Source organism: Vanessa cardui, chromosome 23 (genome assembly GCF_905220365.1).
Source record: "Vanessa cardui chromosome 23, ilVanCard2.1, whole genome shotgun sequence".
In the NCBI taxonomy this organism is placed as follows: domain Eukaryota; kingdom Metazoa; phylum Arthropoda; class Insecta; order Lepidoptera; family Nymphalidae; genus Vanessa; species Vanessa cardui.
Window position 1 is genome coordinate 5,401,702 of NC_061145.1, and position 26,976 is coordinate 5,428,677.

A 26,976-nucleotide genomic window follows, 5' to 3' on the forward strand; every position below is an offset into this window, starting at 1 on the left:
AAAATCATTACGGTAACTATTACGCTACAGCCGGCAATCCGACAAACGTTTTGCAGGGCAGTGTCGGACGATCGAAATTGTCGGATTATAGAGTACCCTACTGCCAACGAGTAAGACCCTCATAGTCTGGATTTTTTCACAAAAGATTACCTTGTAATCCGACAAATTACTATCCAATCATAATATTCTATAATTTGTTATACTTTGAAGTATACATAAGTGGTAGTTATAACACATAGTCAAATTCAAACTAAGCTATCACAATCGAAACAATAAACGCACATCATGCGTTATCTTCATAATCGAAGATTGTCAAAATATTTAATATAAGATTTACTGTAATAATAAAATATTCAAAATCCGATTACAAGGGATGCCGGATTAGCCAGGAGCCCGAATACCGGTAGACCGCTGTAGTTTATAGAATGACGTCGACAAAATTGAGAGTTCGTGTTTTAAAACATATCCCATAAAAATGGTTCACCTGTCAAATATCCTCAGGCTTTCGTGCAGCATGTCGTCGTGGTCTTGAAGAGCGAGGCCCCGCGGTCGCAGGCACTGTTCACGAAGCAGGGATCTGACCGTCTCCAGGCTGCGTGTCAACGCTTTGGCCAGAGGTCTCATCGCCGCTGATTCTTCCTCGCGGCTCATTATGGAAGAACCGGCCGCTAGGCACTGGAAAATTAAGCCACTAGTTTTATTTTTCTTTATATATATATTAAACCTCCTTTGTATACCTGTAACGTATTTTATCATTGAACATAAGTAAGCCTATTATTATGTACTTTACCTTGTAGCAATATATTTTTTCTCTAAAACGATATGTCATCGTATTAAAGATTTTTTATTCTTACAACCTATATAATCGTATTTAACATTTTTAGAGTTAGTAACCATATATATAGACAACTTCTAGCTGCCTAGCCTGCTTTTCAAACGTTTCGGATAATTAATAATATTGTCAGTTTATTATAAAATTATCAATAACACCCTTACAATAGGGTCAAATACATAACAAAGTCTGCAATTTTAGAGTTAAGGTAGACAAAGATTTAAATGATTAACAGGCCATATATGTCCCACAACTGGAAAAATAGTGTCTGCTGCATTTATCCAAAATCTGTATGAATTTCTGCCACACGAAACTTGAACCAGAACCTTAATAAGTAATTACAAAAACACCAAACAAACTGCAGCAAACTCGGATCTCGTGATCCTCGGTTATCATTCTACAGTCAACGGCTACGGAACCATCCGGCTCTTAATAGCTTATAAAACTGACTTGTATATTGAATATAGAATAAACTAATGGTACAAATAACTACAAACCTCTGCACCGAACCACAATTGTCCAGCCAAATTATCTTGAAGCACGTCTTCCGGGAACTTGACTCGGAAACCCCTCGCGACCCTCTCGTCGCCCAGCACTTGGTCCATGATCTGACTTGTGATGTTGAGCACTCTGTCCTGGAGACAAATAGATAGAATTAGTAAACACTACGAAGGTTTATAAAACATATCATTTTTCATGGATCTTTCTTGATGAAGACAATGGAATAGTAAACAAAATAATTGATCCTGAACGTATAAATATTACATTCCATTTTCAAAGATCATGTTTATTTGTATAGTTTTACTTGTAATATATCATAATATTTGTTATTTCTTTGTCTGAAATTCCTTTACATCTATTTAGGACAATCTTATTCATTTAATTTAAAGAATATTTGTAATTTCTCAGATAAGCCACTTGTGAAATTTGTTCAGCTACCATAAATTTTGTGTAAATTGACATTCTGATGGAATAAAAGACGAGCGAATAAAAATAACATCAAACAGCAATAAACCTTGACTAATTATGCAAAGTTTATATCGTTCCGTCTATGCAAGTGATGATAATTACTTGTTGTGCTATTAGAGGCGGGGTTACATTTCACAATGGACATGGAAAATGTTACCCAGTTGCGCTATAGTTAGTCACTGATGCAGGACAGTTCAAAATTGCTCAAGCGTACTATTCTGATGACATAATCATTTGTTGGCGACAACATAACATAATCTAACATCATGGCTTAGAGACTGTTATATAAATTAAATATTGAATTAAGTGTTATAGTCATAATCAGAATTATAAGTTACTATGCCTTCGCTTGCTTGAGGATTATTTTATTCATCCACTTTCCGAACATCATGCTTTATTTAGTATCATATACCTCATTTTTATACCATTGGCTCCATGGGATGTCACCAACACATATCATTAAATCTATCATATATTTTTAAATGTATTAATTCGGTTTTTATATGTAGATTTTTTATTTATATAATCTATTGTGCATTGAATTGTTAAACCCTAGACTCAGTCAACAAGCAAAAAATTGTGTACATTGGATTCTTGGGTATGTAAAAAAATTATCAATACATAACAAATACACTTCCAAGGTTGTTAAAAAATACAAAAATATATATGAATATATACGTGTAATATATTGTATTTTTCAAAATATTAAACATTTCTCAATCTTAAACTAAACCCTCGTATTATAATACAATTTAAGGCCAACACAATGTTATATAACACCGAATCGTAAAATAAACTGTAAATTCGTTACTACGACGATAAGAAATGTACATACGTTGTTTGATGCATTACAAATTAAAATTACAATTTATTATTAAAAATATATTATTATTTCGAAAAAAATCAGTACGGTAAGTTAAAACGTGTTACAAAAAATAATAGGGAAGGTTTGGTTTTGGTATTGGGTAGGTTAAAATTTCTCAAGCGAACTATTCTGCTATACTCCCTCCATAATGAAGTTTGTATCTTATTTTTGCATCATTCTGAATATACATGTGTGGCTTAAAGAATGAGTATTGACTCCCAATACAACAATTTTTTAACATACCTTGTCTTTAACAAAAAAAAATCTCCACACACACTGACAAAAACTGTTTTGAATTAAAAAATCTATTAATATTGAAAATAATGTATCATTTATTTATATAATATCAAATCTGATTTTTATTAGCCATGCATTAAGGTCGAAAATCGCGCAACAGGAAACAACTAGGTAAACTTATAATACCTAGTTGAAAGTGTAATAAAAGGTTATCTTGTGTTACAAAATAATATATTCAGATACAATCACACTATATGATAGCGACATTGTAATGATATAATAATACCCACACCACACGTGTGGACAATGCACTCTCCGAGATAAACCTTATTTAACAACTGCATATTGTATGTCATTAGCTCATTTGTATGTTACGTAACGATATGCATGTCTGAACAATATCGGTTGTCTATTCGCAATTCTGTACATTCTAATTTCAAAATTTAATACACATTATATATATAACAAAAAGTATATACTATTAACTGGAGGAACTGCGGTCAGTCAGGTCGAGTCAGTTTGTGTTTATATTATAATCTCGACCTCGACGTTGTAGGAAATATTCGTGAATGAAACTAGCATTTTACTAGCAAGGATAAACATGTAGAAGGTAATTGTTTTCGAACAAGGAGGTGTAATAAGTTCTAAACCTCCTCAAAAAGCGAAATGCTTTGGTCCAGCACAGCCCATTATCAGAACGAAAACATAGAATGTCGGTTTTGAAAACAGAATACGTAGGTGATTATTTTTTTTAAGTATTCTATTTTCAAAATCGACATTTTATGCTTAATTTTTAATGCAATAAATTACTTTCAATGCAAAGAGGTTTTAGTACTGGTTAAAAAATTCAAGTGCGTTCAGCTTAGCACACGTGACGGAAATGAAACCTGCATCAGTACATAATTACTTTATTATATAACGTTAAACTCAAAGTGAACCTCGAAGTTTTATTCTATTCACGCATAAAGTTTCACTTAAAAAAAAACCGGCCAAGTGCGAGTCGGAACCGCGCACCGAGGGTTCCGTACCACCATACATTCATAACTATGGTATTTTTATTGCAAAATGAAATTCATAACATTACAATGGGGAAATATGACGTTTTTGCGTTGACTTAGAATTTTTTTTTTCACGGATTAAAGGCAATTAGATCTAAGTATTTGATATGAATTTCAACTTGATAGCTGTACGCGTTCATGAGGAAAAAAGTAATAAGTTTATATTTATTAAAAAATATATATTTTGTAATGTAACTAAAAATTTAAGGTTTTTGGAATTTTTCCTTTATGTGTGCTATAAAACGTTGCTTCATGCCAAATTTCAAGATTCTGGGTCGACTGGAAGTACCCTTTAGGTTTTGATTCCCTTGCGAGTACTTGCGAGTTTCAAAATATGCAGCTTAAATTGCTGTTTCTTTTGATTGCGTTGACATAGAAGTTTGATTTTGTTACAGCTTAAAGGTATTATAGACCTGAGTATTTGGTATGAATTTCAATTCAATACCTCTACGCGTTTATGAGGAAATGGGTAGTAAGTTTAAAATTATTAAAAAAATATATATTATGTGATGTAACTAAAAATTTATGGTTTTCGTAATTTTTCCTTTATCTATGCTATAAGACGTTGCTTCGTACCAAATTTCAAGATTCTGAGTTCACGGGAAGCACCCTGTAGGTTTTGATTCCCTTGCAAGTGTCGAAAATTTGCGGCATAAACGGCTGTATCTTTTGATTGCGTTGGCTTAGAAGCTTGATTTTTTTCACAGCTTCAAGGGACAGTAGACTTGAGTAATTGATATAAATTTCAGCTTCATACCTCCACGCGTTCCTGAGAAAAAGGGTCTTGACAGACGGACGGACGGACGGACAGACGGACAACAAAGTGATCCTATAAGGGTTCCGTTTTTTCCTTTTGAGGTACGGAACCCTAAAAATGGAGCAGTAAAGTTATTTCAGGTAATTAAAGCAGGGCCATCGAGCCGCACGGAATACGTAAATCTTACTAAGTAGGTTACATATGAAAATAATCACTGTATAATGAATATGTATGATCTTTATTGAAAAAGATAAAGAGATTTTATTTTGAGGTTTTATTTCCTGCAAAACCACCAAGTTGTTTGTTGTGATTGAACAACAATGTATTCAATTCTGACAACAAAATCAATTTAATGACTGTAATATATCAAGAATGTGTACCATATTTTTATAATATAATATACTTGGTGGTAGGGCTTTGTGCAAGCCCGTCTGGGTAGGTACCAACCACTCATCAGTTATACTACCGCCAAATAACAGTACTCAGTATTGTTGTGTTCCGGTTTGAAAGGTGAGTGAGCCAGTGTAATTACAGGCACAAGGGACATAACATCTTGGTTCCCAAGGTTGGTGGAACATTGACGATGTAAGGAAAAGTTAATATTTCTTACAGCGTTATTTTCTATGGGTGATGGTGGCCACTTACCTTCAGTGTCAGGTGGCCTATATGCTGGTCCGCCAACTTATACCATAAAAAAAAATTACTCGAAATTGAAAAGAAACCTCGAGCACAATTAATGTACAGGTTAAAGAGCTACTACTTTATAACGCGCCAACGTGGAAGGTGGTTAAAAGACGGTATTTCTAACGATGACTGCGGATTCAAACCCGAAAACGACTAAGCTTATGTGCATTTGTTTAATTTCTGTTCCTAATTCAACTGTATTTGGGGGGTAAAAAACTACGATATATGTAACCAAACCCTTATTGTAACAACGCGGGGTAATAGGCTCCAAAATTTCAAGTTTTAGCCTAAGAGTGTAAACAGCCTATTCTATGTTATATATTGGCAAATATTACTTTTAAGCAATAAGACCACCTATTTGTACAGCTCTTTAAAGATTGCATACTTTGTAAAATCGTTTTTTCTTTTAGTTAATGTACCAACAGTTAAGTATTTTATTATCACCATAATTCGCTTACCCTCGTCCTGTTTATTTAAGGTCGTCACATACTGGCAAGGGAAAGCCTTTGCCATATCTTTTTCGACCTTATTACCTTCTCAACATCCATACATAACACTCATAAAGATATGGTTTACGCTATAATATAAGTACAGTATGGCACTATATAAGTAAATCTTTTCTGTTCAAAATTTACATATGATGTAAAATATCGTAAGGATAGCGTTTCGAATGAACCAATCGATGAAATCAAAAAAAAAAAAAATTAGTATCCTAGGGAAGTTTATCTTATATAATAACTAGTAGTCGCCCGCAGCTTCGTTTGCGTTTTAGGGTGTTGGTTATCATGTGATAGATAAAAAAGCAGCCTATGTATTCTTGGATTTCAAGTTTGTTGCAGACCAAATTTCATCAAATTCGGTTTAGCTGTTTGTTCGCAAAAGAGCGACAAAGAGACAGAGTCGCTTTCACATTTATCATATTAATATAGATATATATAATCGTATATGTGTATTGAAGCCTGCGTAATAGATGCGTATACACGATATTTGAGCACGGATTAGCACAGAGTCAAACCAAATCCATTTAATCTAATTACATAAAAACCTTACCAATAAACAAACTTAGGTCATTTAATTTCCTTTAGAATAAAACAGTCTAGAAAATCATCAAGTATGTACTGTCAGATAAATTATATAACCCAAAACAAAGTAAGTGGTCATATATCAAATGAAAATGATAATAATTTAAAATAGGAACAGCAGTATTAAGTAGGTAATGTGATTGAGGATGTAAACGAGCAATTCGCTTTTAAAGTATTGTTTTCCAGTACATTGGTAAATTAAGCAGGTGTGCTTTCTTCTTTACTGTAACATAAAACAGTTCAATGTCTGTCTTTATTATGATTGACAGTAGAGGTCCTCGCACACGAGGGTGTTTTTTTTTATATAAATGAGACAGCTATGTGCAGTGTGCTTAATACTATAATCTGTCAATTCTATCGAGGTATATTCTGTGGAACTGAGTGTTAATTATTATACACACAAAAAATTGGAGTGTCTGTTTCTAATATTGAAATAACCGCTTTTTTACTAAATGCTATATACATTCGGTAACTAAGTTGCATGTTAAATATACCAAAATATCAATTTTTACATTTTTTGTCTATCTTTCTCTTTGAAACGGTTGGACCGATATTGAAGGGACTTTCACTGGCAGATAGATCATGCAAAAAGGAGTAACATAGGTTACTTTAATTAATTTTATTTTAAAATTAGAATTTATAGTAATCATATCCAAATAATGCCCAGTACACGCGCAGCTCTCGCTCTGTCGCTTAATATCACAAAAGTTGCCTAATACAGGATTAATAAGTTATAATAAAATCTGGCAACTGAAGTTTTTATTAAATTCAAACAGGACGAAGTCGCGGGTAGATCTAGTAAAAAATAAAAACATACGGTATGCCTTAGGCTTACCGTTGCGACATCAACAATAATCATATCAAGGAATGAAAGGGGAGAGCAAACCAAAAGTCATAGGGACGGTATTTCAATAAACTATTAATAATAAATAATTAAATGTCAAAAGTACACGTTAACACTATTGACATAGCAAATGAGTCAGCAACAAGTCAGCGGTGCATGTGTTGCAATTAATACAAGCGAGCGATTAAACATACATATACATACATACACTATGTGCACACCTGCGCGAAGAAGAGAAGCGAAAGCGATAACGATATGTATTCCCTTTACATAATCCAACAACAACAACAACAGCAGCCTGCAAATTTCCCACTGCATGGCTAAAGCCTCCTCTCCCCTTGAGGAGAAGGTTTGGAACATGTAACGCGCTATTCCAAAGCGGGTTGGTGGAATACACATGTGGCAGAATTTCTATGAAATTCGACACATGCAGGTTTCCTCACGATGTTTGTTATGTTTAATATATTTTCGTTTCATCGGTGTACTCGATACTTAAGATAGTAATAAATGATTATTACTACGAGTCGCTTTTAATTAAACTATTAATACGCATTAAAACAAATGTAAATCTACACTTATTTACTGCACGTCTTGACGTCTTACAGGTATCTTGAGAATTAATTGTTTGTCCTTTTACAAATCTAATGTAGCTCATATCGAAATTTCAATGAATTTTTACTCGGTGATAGGGCTTTGTGCAAGTCCGTTTGGGTAGGTACCACCCACTCATCAATTATTCTACCGCCAAACGACAGTACTCAGTATTGTTGTGTTCTGGTTTGAAGGGTTCGAAATTTCAATTTTCAATGAATTTTTACTTGGTGGTAGGGCTTTGTGCAAGCCCGTCTGGGTAGGTACCACCCACTCATCAATTATTCTACCGCCAAACGACAGTACTCAGTATTGTTGTGTTCTGGTTTGAAGGGTTCGAAATTTCAATTTTCAATGAATTTTTACTTGGTGGTAGGGCTTTGTGCAAGCCCGTCTGGGTAGGTACCACCCACTCATCAATTATTCTACCGCCAAACGACAGTACTCAGTATTGTTGTGTTCTGGTTTGAAGGGTTCGAAATTTCAATTTTCAATGAATTTTTACTTGGTGGTAGGGCTTTGTGCAAGCCCGTCTGGGTAGGTACCACCCACTCATCAATTATTCTACCGCCAAACAACAGTACTCAGTATTGTTGTGTTCCGGTTTGAAGGGTGATTGAGCCAGTGTAACTACAGGCACAAGGGACATAACATCTTAGTTCCCAAGGTTCGTGGCACATTGACGTTGTAAGGAATAGTTGATATTTCTTACAGCTCCATTGTCTATGGGTGATGGTGACCACTTACCATCTGGTGGCCCATATGCTCGTCCGCCAACCTATACCATAAAAAAAACTGAACAAGCTGCTTAGGGGTTCAGTGACAGCATGGAAAACCAAAAATAAAATTAGTATTTCAATTAATGACATACTTTGAAAATTTACGAACCCGAACGTTTACGACTCCATCCGATTTATTTTCGTAATCCGAAAAGGTTAAAAATATATATAACTTTTTATTTTTACGAAGATGGTCGCATGTTTTATTACAAAACAAATTTTAAAAATAAAATTTACATATAAGACAACATCTTTTGGCATAAAATATATTGCTTGCTTTCAACGTGTATCATTCATACGATTTAGTTGAAACCTTGGCAATAAAATTATACAGTAAATAACTTGAAATAAACACTTCGAAAGAAAGAGATAAAAATATTATTCACAATACGATTAAACAAAAGATACATACAAAAATATAAAACACCTTCATGTTTTATCTCTTTCTAAGCGTTCAATTTTATCATAGTACTAATTAATTAGCACGTCTAGACCATAACCTAATATATCGCCGATTCGTCCTTGCTCTAGTTACAAAATTAATAAACGTTTATAATCAATACCTATGAGTATATCTGGAATATTATATTTCAGTAGACATGAAATAAAATGCTTATTTCAATGACAAAAGGAGTTAATAATTCATATTTATTTTATGAAAGAAGTATATTTATCAGTAAGGAAATAACAATTAAATATCTAGACTAATCAAAAGCACTACACTTTTTCTCAGAGAAGCAGTACAGATAAAACTATAAAACAAAGGAACAAATATACTGAAACGGCTTTAAACGGCCTGTATTGTAAAAAATTTTACTCGACATAAATATAGGCTTCATAGCAGATCGCAATTCCTATACAAAAAAGCGTCTTAGAGTATATATTTTTATTTTTGTTTTCCTTTGAGCCTATCCATTACTATTAATAAAATAATAAGTTAATATATATACCGTAATTTAAATTGACCACGCTGCCTTATCGGAATTGTTAAGTGTATTTTGAAGTATTTAACTTATTTTTAATTATTATAATTATTAATTATTCTTAACAAAAATATTTATAACTAATAATACTAATATAATTGGCATTAGCTTAATCCCTCCATATGTAGATAATAATTACCATAGATCATTTCACGCGACCAATGACGTAACGTCATTTCAAGGTCAAAGTTGTTTATTTATCTTCACTCCTGCCGTTGGACTTTAGAATAAGTAGTCAGTAAGTACTCATTTAAGGAAGCCGACCGAGCAAATTGAGCACTTGATGATCAACTTAATAACATGTTGTCATAAGTAAAGTCAAATAAGTTTAAACAGAACTAAGTATGAAAGGCCTTCTTAAAGTGTTTAACAGGCTGGGCTATATAATATTAAACGACCTCCGTAGTCGAGTAGACTACACCGGTATGCCACTTCGAGATCTCGGGTACAATTCCCGGCCGAGTCCATGCAGAAAAAGTTCATTAGTTTTCTATGTCGTCTTGGGTCTGGGTGTTTGTGGTGCCGTCGTTACTTCTGTTTTTTTTTCCATAACACAAGTGCTTTACCTACTTACATTAGGATTAATGTATGTGATGTTATCCAATATTTATATGTATATTAATTATATTAACTATGTTCAAAAGAAAAAAAACCAATATACAACCTTTTTTTATTTAAGACTGTATTGAAGCCGGATCACCTTACCATTCAATTAAAACTGTACATTATATTAGTAACATCAACTCGGTACAGAAGCATATCGTCAATATAAACCTTTTGAAAAAACCTTACGTACCATCGGTATGCAATTGGCATAATTAAAACCACTTCCAGCTCTCCGAGAATTAATTAGTCTACAAGCCATATATTGCTAGGCATAATGACCACCTCTTAACTTTTACATCATAATACTGCAACATTTCAGTACGGATACTAGTTATATATTTATCCAGCGACATTTTGGTAACCATCATTGTATTGCATTTCATGGAACACACTCAAGTATATAGTATATTCACCGTCATAATCTGATGGGACGGGAAATCCTACACGACAGAAGGCTTTAGGAGCTTTCCAATGTATTGGAGTAAAAACATAACCAATTCCCAGATTTCGAGCCATTAACCGAAAATAGTTCTAAATTCGAATTTATCTTAAAAAGAAAAAATAATGGCGGTTTAATTCCTTATCGAACACTTTTGTTTTTTTTTTTTATTTTACTTTACTTATCTAACCAGTTATATGAATAAAGATATCTCCTATATATACAATATTGATTCAAAAAAATTCAAACTTAGGTAGGTAGGCACCTAGTTCTCGATATCACGCACTTGTATAAAAGAGAACTGATACAAAAACATTCCATATAGTAAGTAAACAGAGGGACAAATCCTGTTATTTAATTAATATCTAGAAAGGCGACGGTATTAGATATCAAAGCCAATATAACTGGACTTGGGTTGAAAGTAGAACGGTGAGAATTAAATGAATTCCATTGCCGACACAATATATTAATGCCTACTATATATTTATTTATACAATCATTATTATTTATCATATTTAGTAACGTTTAACTTTCCAATTGTTCGAATGCGGATTGATGAATAAACAATTTACACGTGACAGTTTCTCATCTAAGACGTAATCCAAGGTTTTTGTACGAGAATTTTTTTTTTATGGTATAGGTAGGCGGACGAGCATATAGGCCACCTGATGGTAAGTGGTCACCATGACCCATAGACAATGACGCTTTAAGAAATATTAACTATTCTTTACATCGTCAATGTGCCAACCAACCAACCTTGGGAACTAAGATGTTATGTCCCTTGTGCCTGTACCTGCACTGGCTCACTCACCCTTCAAACCGGAACACAAAAATACTGAGTACTGTTATTTGGCGGAAGAATAACTGATGAGTGTGTGGTACCTACCCAGTCGGGCTAGCACAAAGCCCTACCACCATGTATATAAAATTTCAAGAGTTTATCTAGATTAGAATCCCCAACCATTGCTCGGATTATACTAACTCAATGCAAGCAATAGTTAGCCTAAAGCGAAAATTAGCAAAATAACTAAGTATCATCGTAATGACTTGAAATAAAACTTTCAACAAAACAATCGCTTGAAAATTTGAAAGCGATCCTGATTGGTAAAGTAACGGAAACAATAAAACCGTTTACGGTTCATTAAATTTTTAGGTTATCCGTCAGCATCAAGTGTAAGAATTAGTACTATTCTAATCGAACAATTCATCGACTATTCTATTGACTAATAACTAATCGAGAATTTATCGACTGTGACTTCGTTAAAAAATCCTATTGATTCTGGAAATAACTTCAACTACTACTTATATAAAAAACCTTACATATAATTAAATTTCAATGTTGGCATTGAAATTTAATTATATGTAAGGTTTCGAATCCAATCTAATAAAAAAAACTTTTAAACTTGGAATGATGGAAACAAATAAAACGACTCCTCATGTACAATTACAAACAATTCCCTACGAACTTTCTTTGCAATATAAAAAGAATAACACCAATTGACCCCTCATCATCTCGGTGGACCTTTAACTGTCAGGTCAGCTTGGAATTGTCGACCACTTCTGACAATATAATCACATGTCTGCATCCTTCGCCAATTTAGAGATCGCCGCTGGAAATACATCGTTACACCCTCTACGTATTATATTAAGGAGGATACTCATCGAGAGAATTTTGCATGTAATGTGTAACTCTCTATACATGTACTAAGTGTATTACGTCATGATTACGTCACGTTAATACGTCAACGAACATTGCAGTGTGCAGTTGTAATGTTACAAATTCGAATATAGCCGTCATCAGTGAGCTGTGAGGCCAGTTCGTATCCCTAGCAATGTAACACATTACATGCTCCATAATAAGACATATTATTTATATAATAAAGTCTAATAAAATCTCTCATGACATTCGTATAAGCAAAACAAACTCTAAAAACTTTCCATAAAATGAGTATAATAACAAATCAGGTAAACTGTAGATGGGAACACTGATTTTCAATTGCCTCCGAGCTCAAATCAACGTAATAAACACTCGTAAGCATATCGTATTATGTAACGCTCGGAGTATTCCCCACCAGACGCGTACCACTGTTATGCTCATCGATACAGTCTAGTAGTACCTACTCTGATTAAGAAGTACTTTTAAAGTCAATAGACATCGCAAAAGGTTAGATTTTTTGTATATTCAAAGCATTTTCAACGACAATGTAATATTATCTCGTACTAACAAAAACTGTAGGCAAAGCAATTTGTTTAGTCAAAAGTACTTTCAACGAAATTTATAGGTCGTAACTAGTTTTGACCGGAATTCAGTACCGACTGTCACACTTACTTCGTCATAGAACATCTATTTGTTTACATTACACGCAAAGAGTAGGTGATTATCCTCCTTAAGTATGCGCATACAGCAACAGATGATAGTTGTATGCGTCCGATAAATCAGAAATCAATTAGTTTTATGGTCGTATGAAGCCAATTCAAGTTATCTATTCATATACCTAATAACATTTTAATAGGGTCATGTATTTCTATTAAATATCATTATATGAGATTAATGATAGTGATACTATCAATAGGACTGCTTCGTTGGTGGAATAGCTAGATATAAGGTCGTAGATACAAAGATCTGAGATTCTTAGTGTAAAACCATGGCGGGATTTTTTTTCGGGAGTCTTGAAATTATCAGATTATACAATCTTAAAACTTCAAATCAATCTCAAAACTTATTTTGACGACGTGTCCCATCGAATGACGAGTGTGGGACACACACAATTGTGCGAAGAGCTATGTCCCGAGAAGCTGGCTATTAACTCTTGAGTTCATTCTCTATCTGGTTATGAACAAAATAGATCCAGAGAACATCAATCACAACCACAAAATGTAAATTTTAGGCTAAAAACATTTTCTGTCAGTCTGTACACGAATGTCATTGGAGTTATGGGAACCATGTTGTGAGGAAGATCTTGAGCATGAACATGGATGGATATAGAGGAGAACGACCAAAAAAAAACGATTGAAGGATTTGTGTGAAAGACGATATAGCTGTAAAGAAATTTACTTGAGAGGTGAAATTAGACAAGAAGTATGGAAGAAGACATGCTGTACTGACCCCAAATAAAATTGAGAATAAGGGCAGCTTTGCTTCGTATAGACTTTTACCAATACTTTCGGGTCGTCATTCCACTTTATCTATATTAAATTGAGTGACTCTTCGAAATTCCAAGTAAGTGCTACCTGAATATTATTTTATTTTTAAATTATTTTCCTCATGACGTCATACCGACTATAGTATTTGTTGGTATAGGTAGACCTTAATCCGTCAATACTTCGCCTACTACGGAATTTAAGATCTTATTACGACGGTGATTTCTTATAATTCCAAAATACAGAGTACTATGAACGACTAAGCTATTCGGCAAATCGAATTATTGTATTTTGTATTTTCTGTTAAGAAATCATTTTGTTTCAGCAAGTTTATAATATTGTAAGTTCTTTCCAATGAAGCCAATCAACTGTGGTTCAAACCCGCTGAATTTTCATTTGCTTAATTTGTGTTCATTTCAACCTTGATAATGAAGAATACCAATAATGTGTCTAATTTCAATGAAATTTTGACATATCTATGTAATTATTCGTGGTGAATTAAACTTTTAACCTTCAACCTCAAAGGGAGTAGAGGATTTAGCCCAGCTGTGGGAAATATATAGTTTGCTACTTTTATAATCATCGTTTCGTCCTTCAAATCACCCATGGGGGTGACAACCATTATCTCTTTGTGAGTGTCCCATTGTCACTTTGTAAGAAGCATCCAAAATTATTTTAAAATCGTTGTTCATGTTACTGATTTAGTTAGGTAGTTTGATCACCTTCGCCAATAGTATAACGTAAGAAATATTTACCATTAACCAGCTGAAGCTGCGGCTTGAAACCCCTCGATTGTCGAATTAAGAATAGTATCTTATATTATTGCCGAGACTAAATTATATTCGCGTTTCTATTAGTAGTATACATTATATCACCAATGCGCCAAAAATCTCGGGAACTAAGATGTTAGTTAGTTGATGAGGTGGTAGTCACTCAGAACGAAAAAGCCCTCGTCCTCGTCAAATTTAAAAGACATTAAAATTTACCTAATTTCCTTCATTACTTTGCTCAGTTCTATATAGTTGTATCAAAAGTATAACACCTCGCCTCATTGCCTCCACTGGTGACAGGAGGGCTGGTTCGTTTTTTGCCCAGAGGATCGGAATTGCGATTCAACGGGGAAATGCTGCTAGCATTCTTGCCACCATTCCACGCGGTCAAGATTTATACAGTAACTAGTTTTAGTTCATATTTGTATATATATATTTAAGCATTTAATGTTGTTAATTCTTATGTCTCTGAATAAATATTCGTAGTTAGAATATAGTTGTATACACATTTCAAAGTTAATAAGACTTTACTGCAACTACGTTAAAGAGATGCCTTCTAAACAAAAAAAAAAGTATCAATGTCCCTTTATTTAAATAATTACTAATAATCCTATGTACAACTTCTTTTAAACTTTTCACGCGTGTTAGGACCATAATAGCCCGGAGGTCAGGGTCGATCAGGCGACTTTTTACATCGCTAGGCGACCCGTAAACCATGGCGCTATTGCCTTCGCCCTTCCACATACCAATATCTAAATACCCTCTCCACTCATTCAATACTATTTGTACATTGAACAATAAAAATAGGCGATGCTTTATACTTATCATATAGTTTATCTTAAGGTACGACGAATATAAGTCACGTTTATTTATATCTAAAAAAACATTTCTGTGAATAACTTATCCGAACGGTATTATTGTAATGACGTTTCTAAGCATTTATAATAATATGAAGCAATATTTATAAAACTATTTAGTTTATCCATCTTTATATATGTATTTAAATCATTCATACGTGTTTATATAACTGGACTCTTAAACGAATATTTTTTTCTGTGTATTTGATTAGGTCCCTGGGTGTTTTGTATTAGATACAGTAGAGGGCGCTGCAATCGAAAACTAAATGAAATTTTCACCCGGAAAAATTTAGCTAGTATTTGGGGAGTAAGTTGTACTGGTGTTTTTGGTAGCCTAGTTATACCTTAAATTATTCATTTAGGATATATATGTATTTGTATAAATCTATATTGATATTTTAAATGTGACAGTAACTCTGTCTGCCCGTCTGTCTCTCTTTCACGATTGCGCGAAACCTAAAACTCGAGTAAAGCTGACTAATAGTATAAAATAAATACCTATTTATTAGTCTCATTGGCACACAACCGAAAAATAACACATATATCAGCTTTTTAATATAGAACATAAAATGTGGCACAGACTGCTTCAATATCCATTGTCAAGAAGGCGACTGATAATAACAATACAAGTAAACACAAAAAAAAAATCGTGACGAATAATAATTTATTTACGACCTGTCAATATTTTTCTTTTTAATTTACTAATCTCTTTTGTATTTCTAGGTCAAGAGAATACACCGAAGCTAAAAGCGAGCACAAAAGGTTTCCATGAAAAATATTTACCTTCTACATATCAATTCAATATTTTGTAATATTGTAAATTTCAAAGTAACTCTGTTTATATGTCGCGCTTTCACGACTTAACCGATGAACCAAACTTGATGAAATTTAGTGTGAAGCAAGCTTGAACTTTAAGGAAGGACATAGCTACGTTTTTTGCCTAACCCTAAGTGGGTTGCTTGTCACGTGTCAACGCGAGCGAAAGCGCGGGCGACAACTAGTTTTCTATAAATGTCCTACTCTTGGGCTTTTAGCCTAATAGTGGGACATATTATTGGCATCGACGTGAGAAAAATTTCAAGTGTGGCCAACACGGCCTTTCATTTTTCTGTACATAGCATTTCAGGCCTTTGTTCAGAAATTTTAAAATCAAAATCATGAATGTTACTGAGGCGATAGAGACCTAGAAGGTAAAGTGCCCTAATGATGATATCCTTAAGTTACAAAACAAAAACTTTGGGATTCGTCATTGGTTCACGCTACACTACAGAGTTTGACACAAAACTTAACAAGTGCTCAAGACCGTACAAGGCTTCTAGCGTTATCATCTAAAGAGTCAAATCACTGGTTAAATTAATTACACTCTAAAAATCTTGGGACACTTTAAGATAATGAATGTTTTCGCATATCGATTGGTCTCCGACTGGGAACACCGCTATGTACTGAGCACAGAAGCCCGTGTGGAAAGGAGGTGGACTTTTTCGGTTTACATGGTCTCTATTGCCCAAGGAGTTCAGGCAGGCTTTCCCGCCACGGATCTCTTAATGACATAATAAAAAGGGCTCTTGCCACCATCGACGTTCCTGCTCTTACTGAGCCTCGTCGAATTAATCGTGATGATGGTAAGAGACCTGATGGATTAACATTGGTTCCCTGGGAACAAGGACGAGCCCTTGTGAGGGATGCTACATGCGTTGACACGTTGGCCCCATCTCATATATACAAATTGCAGCATTTAATGTTATTAATTCTTATGTTAAGACATGTGTAAATGTTTATTTGAAACGTGCTGTTATTCTCACTGTAATTAAATTCACCGATTAGCAATATGAAACAAACAGTAGCGCCAGCCTGGATTAAACACCAAAGTCTTCGGTTAGGATTTCACGTATGCTATAACCACTGGACCACATAAAATTCGATTATAAACAAGCATAAAATTGTCTGGTATAGTACCATAAATTTCAATTTATATTTTACATATCATTTAAAACAATTTAAAGAAACATTCTAACGCAAACCGAGAATTAACATCAAATTAATACAAAGTAGCGAATAGTCTGCAAATTTTAAAAGGCCACAAGTTATTTATTTCTTTATTCCATTACAATTCATATGTTTCCACTATTTACGTAAAGTATTTGCAAATTGATACGATCAGCAATACGATAATCGTCAGCCAATCAGATCAAGATTGCTGTCTTTCAAACAAATGATTCTTAATAGAACAACGATCATTTTGAATTATATACAGATAAAAATCTCAAGATTACTTTAACTCTAATTGTTAGTACCGGTCCAACCATTTTTAATACATTTTATTTAAATGCGTAATTCATTTTCAGACTCATTTAAACTCTAATAACGAACTGACTCATTTTAAACTCACATTATGTTTTAAGGTTTTATAGGATTATTATGCCAATACTAACACACTATTGCTCACACACAAAATCAAACACATGCTTACACACAAACTTATTAACGCTACATTTTTTATTCAAATAGAAACAAAAATATTCACATTTGTGACTAAGAACGTAGCACGATAGTACTTTTTGATACATCATTATTGTGAATAAGTAGCTAGCAGCCACCAAACCTGACCTGGTATCCGTAAAATATTGTATCACACATTGCTATTTTATATTATTAAGATGATTATTAATGATATTATTATGCAATCAATATCGATTCAAAAGGATCAATCATTCCGTATGTACATACTGCACTTAGGCCCAACAAGACGCACATGAGTCATTAAGAAAAAGTTTTAATTATTTTTTATATTTTAAAACAATACATAGGTGACAATCACAAATATCATACTAACAAGGCAAACAGAATATGAAACGCGTATCATACTATATTGTGTCATAAAAGCTCATTTCGAACAAGCTACTAGGGACCAAACTTGTGTATAAATATATCTATTGTCGTGAAACAGCTAACTCTAAGCTTAAACCACGAGTGGACGCACACATAGATAATTAAGACATAGATAGATAAGTCGCGAGTGGTGTACTCTGAAGAACCCAACAAGCCGTGAGGATAAATTTATTTGAAATTTTGTACGTTACCGTACCGTTGTATGTACCGTGTGCATACATATGTATACATATGCATTTAGTAAAAACAGACACCCCAATTTTATTATTTATGTATAGATATAATCATTAAGAACTGTTACTAATACATAATATAGTAGTGGGATTTGCAAATCGCATAAAATATAGAATATTAAGATTTACCTTTACTTCTTGATTGGAATAGGATTCAGGTGATGGTGATCTCACTGAGAGATGTTTCAAACTATTATTGAAAGTAGTAACCAATTGTTTATTGTTAACGATAATATCGAAGACCTATTGACCTACATTTATGAATTAATTTTTCCAGTCGGAATTTTCCCAATGGAGATTTTATAACTTATTTTATTTTTAATTATTGTGTATTTAGGTCAAATGTGTAGGTACTAAGTTTGTAAAATTATATCGCCTTATATGTAAACGAGAAAATTATGATAGCTGCCTATTCCAACTTCGTACGGGTAAAACTTATACAGAGCTACCAAATCATAAAACATTTGTTTGTGGATACTTCTAACTGATATTATGAACGATCTGAACTGAATATAATTGGGCACAGCGATAGATTTTAGTTTGGATAATCACAAAGGTTATTACTAGAGAGGTCTTGAGCATGGATGTGACCAAAGAAACGATGGATGGATTGTGAGAAAGACGATATGATTAGAAAGTTACTTTTGAGATGACGTTCGACGAATATGGAAGAAGACATGCTGCGCCGACCCCAAGTAAAATCAGGATAAGGGTGGATGACAGCACAAGGGTTACTCTTCATACACGCTGACTTATAGAAACGCGAAAACTAGTACGTTATAAAATAAACATGCGTCCTAAATTTCATCTTTCTTGACTCATTGGTTGTGTTTGTACAGTCGGAGTAAGAAAACCTTCATCAGTTTTCAAATAAATTCCTTTATCAAGTCTTAAACTCTTAGTACCTTTTGAATCGAAACATCGAATCATTGCGTTGCAATATGTCATTCTCGATCGGTAAAGCAGATTATCGCTCATACTGAGCACACGAAAATATATCTTAAAGTGACGAACCTTTCCTTACCCCAACTGTACTTTGATAGCCAGTCAAGACAGTCAATGTTTTTTCTGAGTTCCTAATTTGTATAATCGATAATAATAGTAATAATCGATCGTGTAAGTCGAAATCACATTTTCAATTATTTTGCTAATACTTCTTGTCATTCAAAAAAATCTAAGTTAAGTCAAAGTAGTAAAAAACTTCGAATTTGTTCAACAAAAACTATAAATATGACCTAATTACTTTAACAGTCAAAGTTTAAACAATGTTATCGGAACACCTACAATCTTAAATTACGTAACCATAAGAACATTATATAGGTTTATTGGGCTTTATACTTATTATTTATGGAACTAAACCACTCAGAATTTCGTTAATCATGAACACAATGAACAATTCACATGACGTGTGAATATTTAGGTATTTAATCGTAACACAGAGAGCTCGTTTACATTATTCCGACACCGACGATCGTATCGTATCAATAATAAAACGGTCGCACTAATTCTACCGATACAGCTGACATTTTATTTTTTTAATGGCTTTTTTTGGGCCAAGAGGGCACAGATTATTTCGCCAATGTCACGTGCGATGGAGAAGACACGATGGAGATTGAACGGTGCAGTCGAGATTAGAGGCACCATAGTAGTGGACTATCTGTTAACCCATAACGCTGACATTGTAATATTATATTTTGAGGTTGACAGGTGCACTTGTCAACGTCAAAATATAATATTACATTAAAAAAACACATATCCTGTAATCTTGACCGTACCGATCAATCTCTATCGTGTCTTCTCCGTCGCAGGTGACATTGGCGAATAATATAGTCTATCTTTGCCCTTTTGGGGCAAATAAAATCCAAAGAAATAGAAAACACAGAGTAACTACAGGCACAAGGGACATAACATCTTAGTTTCCCAGATTGGTGGCACATTAGAGAATGGTTAATAAATATTTCTTTTGGCAACCATTGTCTACGAGAGATGGCGACCATTTACCCTTTAAAACGGGGTAATATATATTAACTTGATTTATGTATGTAAACACAACATGTTTGAACATAGCCAACAGCCGGTAAGCGACAAAATAGTCGATCCGACTGAATGTAAACCGGCTTTTACAAAAATGTTTAACAAAACCGACACACGTTACATATGGGTCAATATGTTACCTTGACCGATTTCTTTTCGGCAAGTTAACCTTGTCTTACTCATCTGTGGTCGTTTACAAATATTATAACATGGCAGAATATATAAAATAATTTAAGGATTGTTCTAAATATAGTTGACAAGTACAAGTGAGAGAAGATAATTCTCATGAGCAGAGTTTAGGAGTGAGCTTCAAACCTTTTCCTTGACCAGCAATACTTGGGACGTTAATAGGCTGTTTTACTTTACTCTTTACTTTCATAAATGACGTAGAGTATATGATTTCACAAAATGACCATACGATTTATAAAAAGATTTTTTTTTCACCTTTCTACGTTCTAGCAGCAATAATAGGTATTTGAGTACTCCGATTGAAAGGGTAAGTAAGCCAGTGTAACTAATTGGTGGCGCATTGATGATGTCTATATATACCTTGATGGCTACTTAGCATTAGGTGGATCATTCGGCAGTACGCCTACCATAAAAAACGAAAAGTGTTTGCCGATTCGATGATTGTTTTTGTGTATACTATAGTGATATAGAAGGTATAGAATCCTTGGATGGTTTAGCTTGAACCTTGACGAATAAGGGATAGGCTAGTTTGTACATACGTCTAAGTTGTTGCGTTTTCATTATTATTATTTTTTTCTATTTACGGTCTCTTTTATTTGACTAAAGAACTCGAACCAAAGAGAAGACATTTAATCACAACTATTTCCTTCCAACATAACACTTAACGATCAGACATATAGAACATAAATATAATATACATTAAAATAATTTCAAAAGAGCCAAAGCCGCATCGACCACATGTTTTATATATTTCAATAAAACCACACATAGATATGATACGATATTACTATCATATGTCACGTGTGTACAGAGTTATCATATCACATAGTCGATGACCAACTTATCGCATCGACACCAAACGACACTATATCTTAATTGATTTCATAGTTCTGTTTCGATAATCATGTATATTGTTGTAAGAGGCGGTAATTATACAGGTCGTTATTACAAGAGATACAGGCAAGCTATGGTTTTCTGGTGACATGTTCAGTATTTGATTGGATTTAAATTACAATGACTTTTATATACCTACATGGTGTATATAAAAGCCGTTATAACTTCAACAGACACAAAATTTGGCTTTCGTTTTTTTTTCTGTCATTAGATAGATTATATAGGATATTTCATTTCTTATAAACCAGTTTGCAAACGCTCCCTGCGCCCGACTGAAATTAGGACGTTCAGTCTCGCACTGAAAACGCGTATTCAGAATTTGCGAAACACACCCAATGTGGCATTTATTAACTATTGTAAACCGTTCTACAGTAGTTGCAAAACTATTATTTACTTATATTCCAAATAATATTCTTTAACGTCACAATTCTGAATCACGCTATCAACATTTTCTACGACAATTGCTATATATATAAAATCTCCTGCTACATTCAAACCCCCTTATATCCGAGGCGAGCAAGTATAGTCCCTTGGAGTTACCCTTTCCGATCCGTAGGCGTCTTAAGCACGTCCTACACGATCCCGTCGACAGACTCACTGCCGACAACACTACCCAGATAGGTACAGACAACACACACCGACCCCGCCGGCGGGGTCGAGGTCCCTATTTACCGACACGTCGGCGCCTAGGCGTACGACGTTGAATGCACACGTCATTCCTCCCTGGAGTCGACGACGGCGTCCTAAGCCGAGGTCCGGCCTCATAGGAGGCACCCTTAGGGTGCGCGTATTCTGAGCCCTTCAGTGGGCTCCCATCACTAGGCCTGAAGCATATAGCTCGCCTACCCCACCCGGTGACTCTGTAGAGGCCAATAGGGCCAAAAGCAATACACATTTCGAAAAAAAAAAAAAAATCTTATAAGTACACTTGTCCTCTGACAAGTTTTGCCGCACATACATTATATGTTTACACAAACAATTAGTGATCATAATTATTATCTATTCCGGAACATAATATCGTCAAGTATGTTTGGTTTTATTTGCATGACTACAGATAGCTGCTATCTGCGAACGACTCTTCCTCATGATTTAGGAAGGTTAAATACTCATAGATGATGCATTGTGATAACCACACTTGGATTTACTCAAGTACTACTTAATCCTGCGGTTTTTCCGCGTTAAGTATTAGAATATTCATAAAACTTAGAAAAACTGAGTTACTATCGCATTGATACAAACATGCTTATGTGTTAAATAAGAATGGAAACAGGTTAGTGAATAAATTCAATGCGAAATAATTTTATAAAATTACAGAAAAAAACAAAACTAAAACTTAAAGTGGAACTTAAAATTTTTACGTGGAATTAATTCCTTAAATTAAGATAACTGCATAATAAGAGTGCATCATAAAAATTATATTCAATTAATTACAATAACTAGAAAGTTGGGTATTATGTATAAACTTGAAATCTCGCTTAAAAAACTAAAACTACCCGCCATGTTGGATATAAAATGACGACACACAGTTAACCATGTTAACCACCGTTTATACAAAATTTCAGCTCTCGATAGGATTTCACACGTACCTACATACTCACTAGTATGTAATGTATATTTATATCATGTCGCTTAAAAAATACAATAACAAACCTGCGCGTGCCGTAACTGATTGACGAGAGTGGAACATCTCTCGGGGTCTTTGCGACCGTCGAAAGAATCCAACTCGGCAGCTATCATGTTGAGCGCGTCATCGGCGAAGAAAAACTGCGCTAGAAGTGAACGGTCGTCCCTCTGTAACAAGTGAAAATAAAATAAATTAACTTTAAAAGAAATCATAAAAACTTAATAGAATTTAAACTGAATTTTTTTTAATAGTATTTTTCTATGGGAAATAATTTCAGGCCTTTTATCGTTTGTAATAGGTAGCGAATAGGATTTCAGGACCACAGCCAAAGTGTCACTAGTCCAATTGTCCCGACTTTACTAGATAGCTTACACATAATACTTTTCCGTTGTAACGACTGACTTCGCTTGACGGACATGTTCTGAAAGCACCATAATTTCAGTCTAGAGGAAATAAAGAAAACGGTGTATGCGGAACAGATAACAAGATCCTTATGGTTCTACGCTACCCATATAGCGTATATTTATTTATCAGTAAGCCCAAACAATACCGTAACTATAAACAATAGCACATCATAAATTAATTCCAAACCAAATAAGTTATAATTCATATTTTTATCCTACATTTTTATGGGTGATTGAGTATAACTTATGGCACAAACTTTATTTCTAAGTTGCCAATAATTATGAATGAATGATTGAAAAAGATGTATGATTAATGTCACTTGGAAAGACCTGAGTAACCCCTTAGCTTTTGTTCTATATTAAAAAAAAAAGAAACAAGAAGTAGCTAAATCGAACAATGGATAAATAAAACAATCATTCATTTGCTATAATTTCAATAAACGGAAATTTTCCAATCGTAAAAAAGAACAAGCGAATAAGAAACAATATTTAGTTCATAATATTTCCTACACAATTTACTGAACTTTATTAACAACATATTGAATGTTAACAATATAATGTTCGTCTACAAAAGAAAAAAATATAATTCACACACGTCGCACTGCCTAAGCCGGAGGATCTGACTAGACGAAATTTTACAGGAATTCCTTATAAAAAGAACACTAAGTGTTCCTTCCACTTCCACTTCTAAGAAAGGATTTTCCAAAATGCATGCCCTAAGGGTGTTAAATGGGATATGATACTGATGGGATACCTGTCGGGAGCGATTTAGATGTCTCAAATATTGAATTTTATCCAAAAATAACAATTTTACATACTGACTGTATGTAAAATTTGTTATTCTCTCGACCGGATATCGCATCGGTTACATGACTATCAATTTTAAATAAAATATTACTATTGCAAAAGGACACAAAATACTAAAACTTCACGAACAATCACCAAATATGGTAAAAGTAAAAGGTATATTTGTATCAGCGCACACAAAAGAAAACTGGTTTGAAACGTGAAGTAATATGAAAGTATTTCATATTATAGTTTTTGTAAACAACACCAGCTTTGTAATTAGCCTTGCTTTTGACAAATAGAGCGGAGTGCCGGTTCGATTTTAAGTTCACGGCCTTTGAAATAAAAACTGACTAAATCAACAAAAAGGTTCTATAATTGATATGTAAAATAAATTGAAAAAAGGTAATCGCGTAAAAAGTTTTTATGGTATTAAAAAAAAAACACTAAAAGTAAATATTAGCCCAATAGCATTCGATTCGATACGATCATTAACACAGTTAAATAAGTTTTCCAAGTATCTCGTTTATTTTATCATCTTTGACATTGTGTATAACGGCTTTACTTATTTCAATGACTATGTTTTTAAACTGATAAGCCTTCCTTGTGATGATAATATTCTGATTAGCATTATTACGTTAATTATATTGTTGTATGTAATACATACATAATACTGATGTATGAATTTTATATTAATTAAGTGTGATCATATTATTTCAACATCGCCCGATACAATTTATTTATAGACTGATTGGTGTGACATATTGGTATCGCAGATACTATAACGGCTAAAAACCAAAGCCGCAGTTGCAGCTAGTCTTTAAAGATCTTATCTTTACATAGTATAAAACAAAGTCGCTCACCGCTGTCTGTTTATATGTATGCTTAGATTTTTAAAATTACGCAACGGATTTTGATGCGTTTTTTATAAATATTGTAAAGAAACTCTTTTAATTTTAGAAGTTTCTTACGTGATGTTATAAATAAACAAATTCTGTAGTAAGTATATTTTATATTATTATTGCACCTCTGCGAAGCCAGGGCGGGTCACTAGTATTAGTATAGATTTTACCCCAGTCTCCTACACGACAACACTGTGACCAAATATTATTCAACTTGTTCTATGTTAGCTTTAGCGAAGCGAGAACGATTAGCTGGAATTTAATATCAAAGTCCCAGCGAGATAATACACATAGATCGGTCCCCGATACATTGGCAGCGAGCCAACTCATCTCGAAGCCTGAATCGTATCGGAAAATGTGTTCAAGCCTCGAAAATATACATCAGATAAAAAACCGCTACATACTTTACTTACATATAAATCAAAACTATAGAAAAAATAAATCGATTATAGTTTATTTACCAAGATTAATTATTATTAAACACATATACGTATTAGTCACTAAAAGTATTTAATTGCAAACAAATTATAGATTTCATTTAAAAGCCTATCATCGAATTCAACTTATTAACACGATCCCCAAAAACCAGTTCCCAAAAAGAAAAAAAAATAATCATGTTATACAACAACTAAAAGTAAATATTTTAATATTACGTCCAGCACAAAAACATGACATATTTAATACGCGAATAACATGACGTCATTAGAGAATGTTTTTTTATAAAAAAGGGATTTAAAATCCTTTTAAAGAAATCGTAAAAACGTAAACAGACAAAGTTGAAAGGTATTTATTTCACTGTCGCCGATAACGTGACTCGTATAGCTGGAGAAAGTTGCATGAAAACACGAGTTGAAAGATTTAAAGAGAACTTAAAACCGAAAATATATTACGCAGTTTTATTAATGTTCTCTTTAAGATAATGAAACTAAACTACAAAAAATATATTATTTTGAACCTAATATATTAAATAAATAAATATTGAACAACATCACTTCCATTACTCTCATCCCAATGTAAATAGCTAAAGCACTTATGTTATGAAAAGTCAGAAGTAACGGCGGTACCACAACCCAAGACAACGTAGTAAACTAATATCTTTTTCTACATCGACTCGGCCGGGAATCGACCCCGGGACCTCGGAGTGGCGTACCAATGAAAACCGGCGTACACACACACTACTCGACCACGGAGGGCCCAATATATTGAATGAAATGTTTTAATAGCAAATATAAATAAATAGAAATAATAGTTTATATTGGGTTACCGTCAAATATTTTTTGCAGTTTAAAAATATTTTAAAATAAAAAATGTACTATTGATTAAATAAAGAACAGATAACATTAGACAAAATGTGCTTCACATCTTACGAGGAAAATATTCTGGGATTCCCCGAGAACAATATGAGATACATTGAATATTTTAAAGCTAATATTTTAATATATATATTTCAATAGTTGTCGAACGCGGCTTCGCTCGCATTTTAGAAATTCGATGTCAGTTATTTAAAAAAGGAACCCATGTAATTTC

At 33.6% G+C, this 26,976-nt stretch overlaps 1 protein-coding gene across 2 annotated transcripts in view; it reads right to left on the reverse strand.

The window, feature by feature from the left end:
* Positions 1-26,976, reverse strand: part of LOC124539659 (lateral signaling target protein 2 homolog) — a 64,815-nt gene that overhangs the window by 15,686 nt on the left and 22,153 nt on the right. For both annotated transcript variants that reach the window (XM_047116965.1, XM_047116964.1), the window contains exons 2-4: positions 23,384-23,524; positions 1,330-1,467; positions 485-675 (exon numbers count right to left, since the gene is read on the reverse strand). In XM_047116965.1, the coding sequence (XP_046972921.1) occupies positions 485-675; positions 1,330-1,467; positions 23,384-23,524 (470 nt within the window). The remainder of the gene's footprint in view (positions 1-484; positions 676-1,329; positions 1,468-23,383; positions 23,525-26,976) is intronic.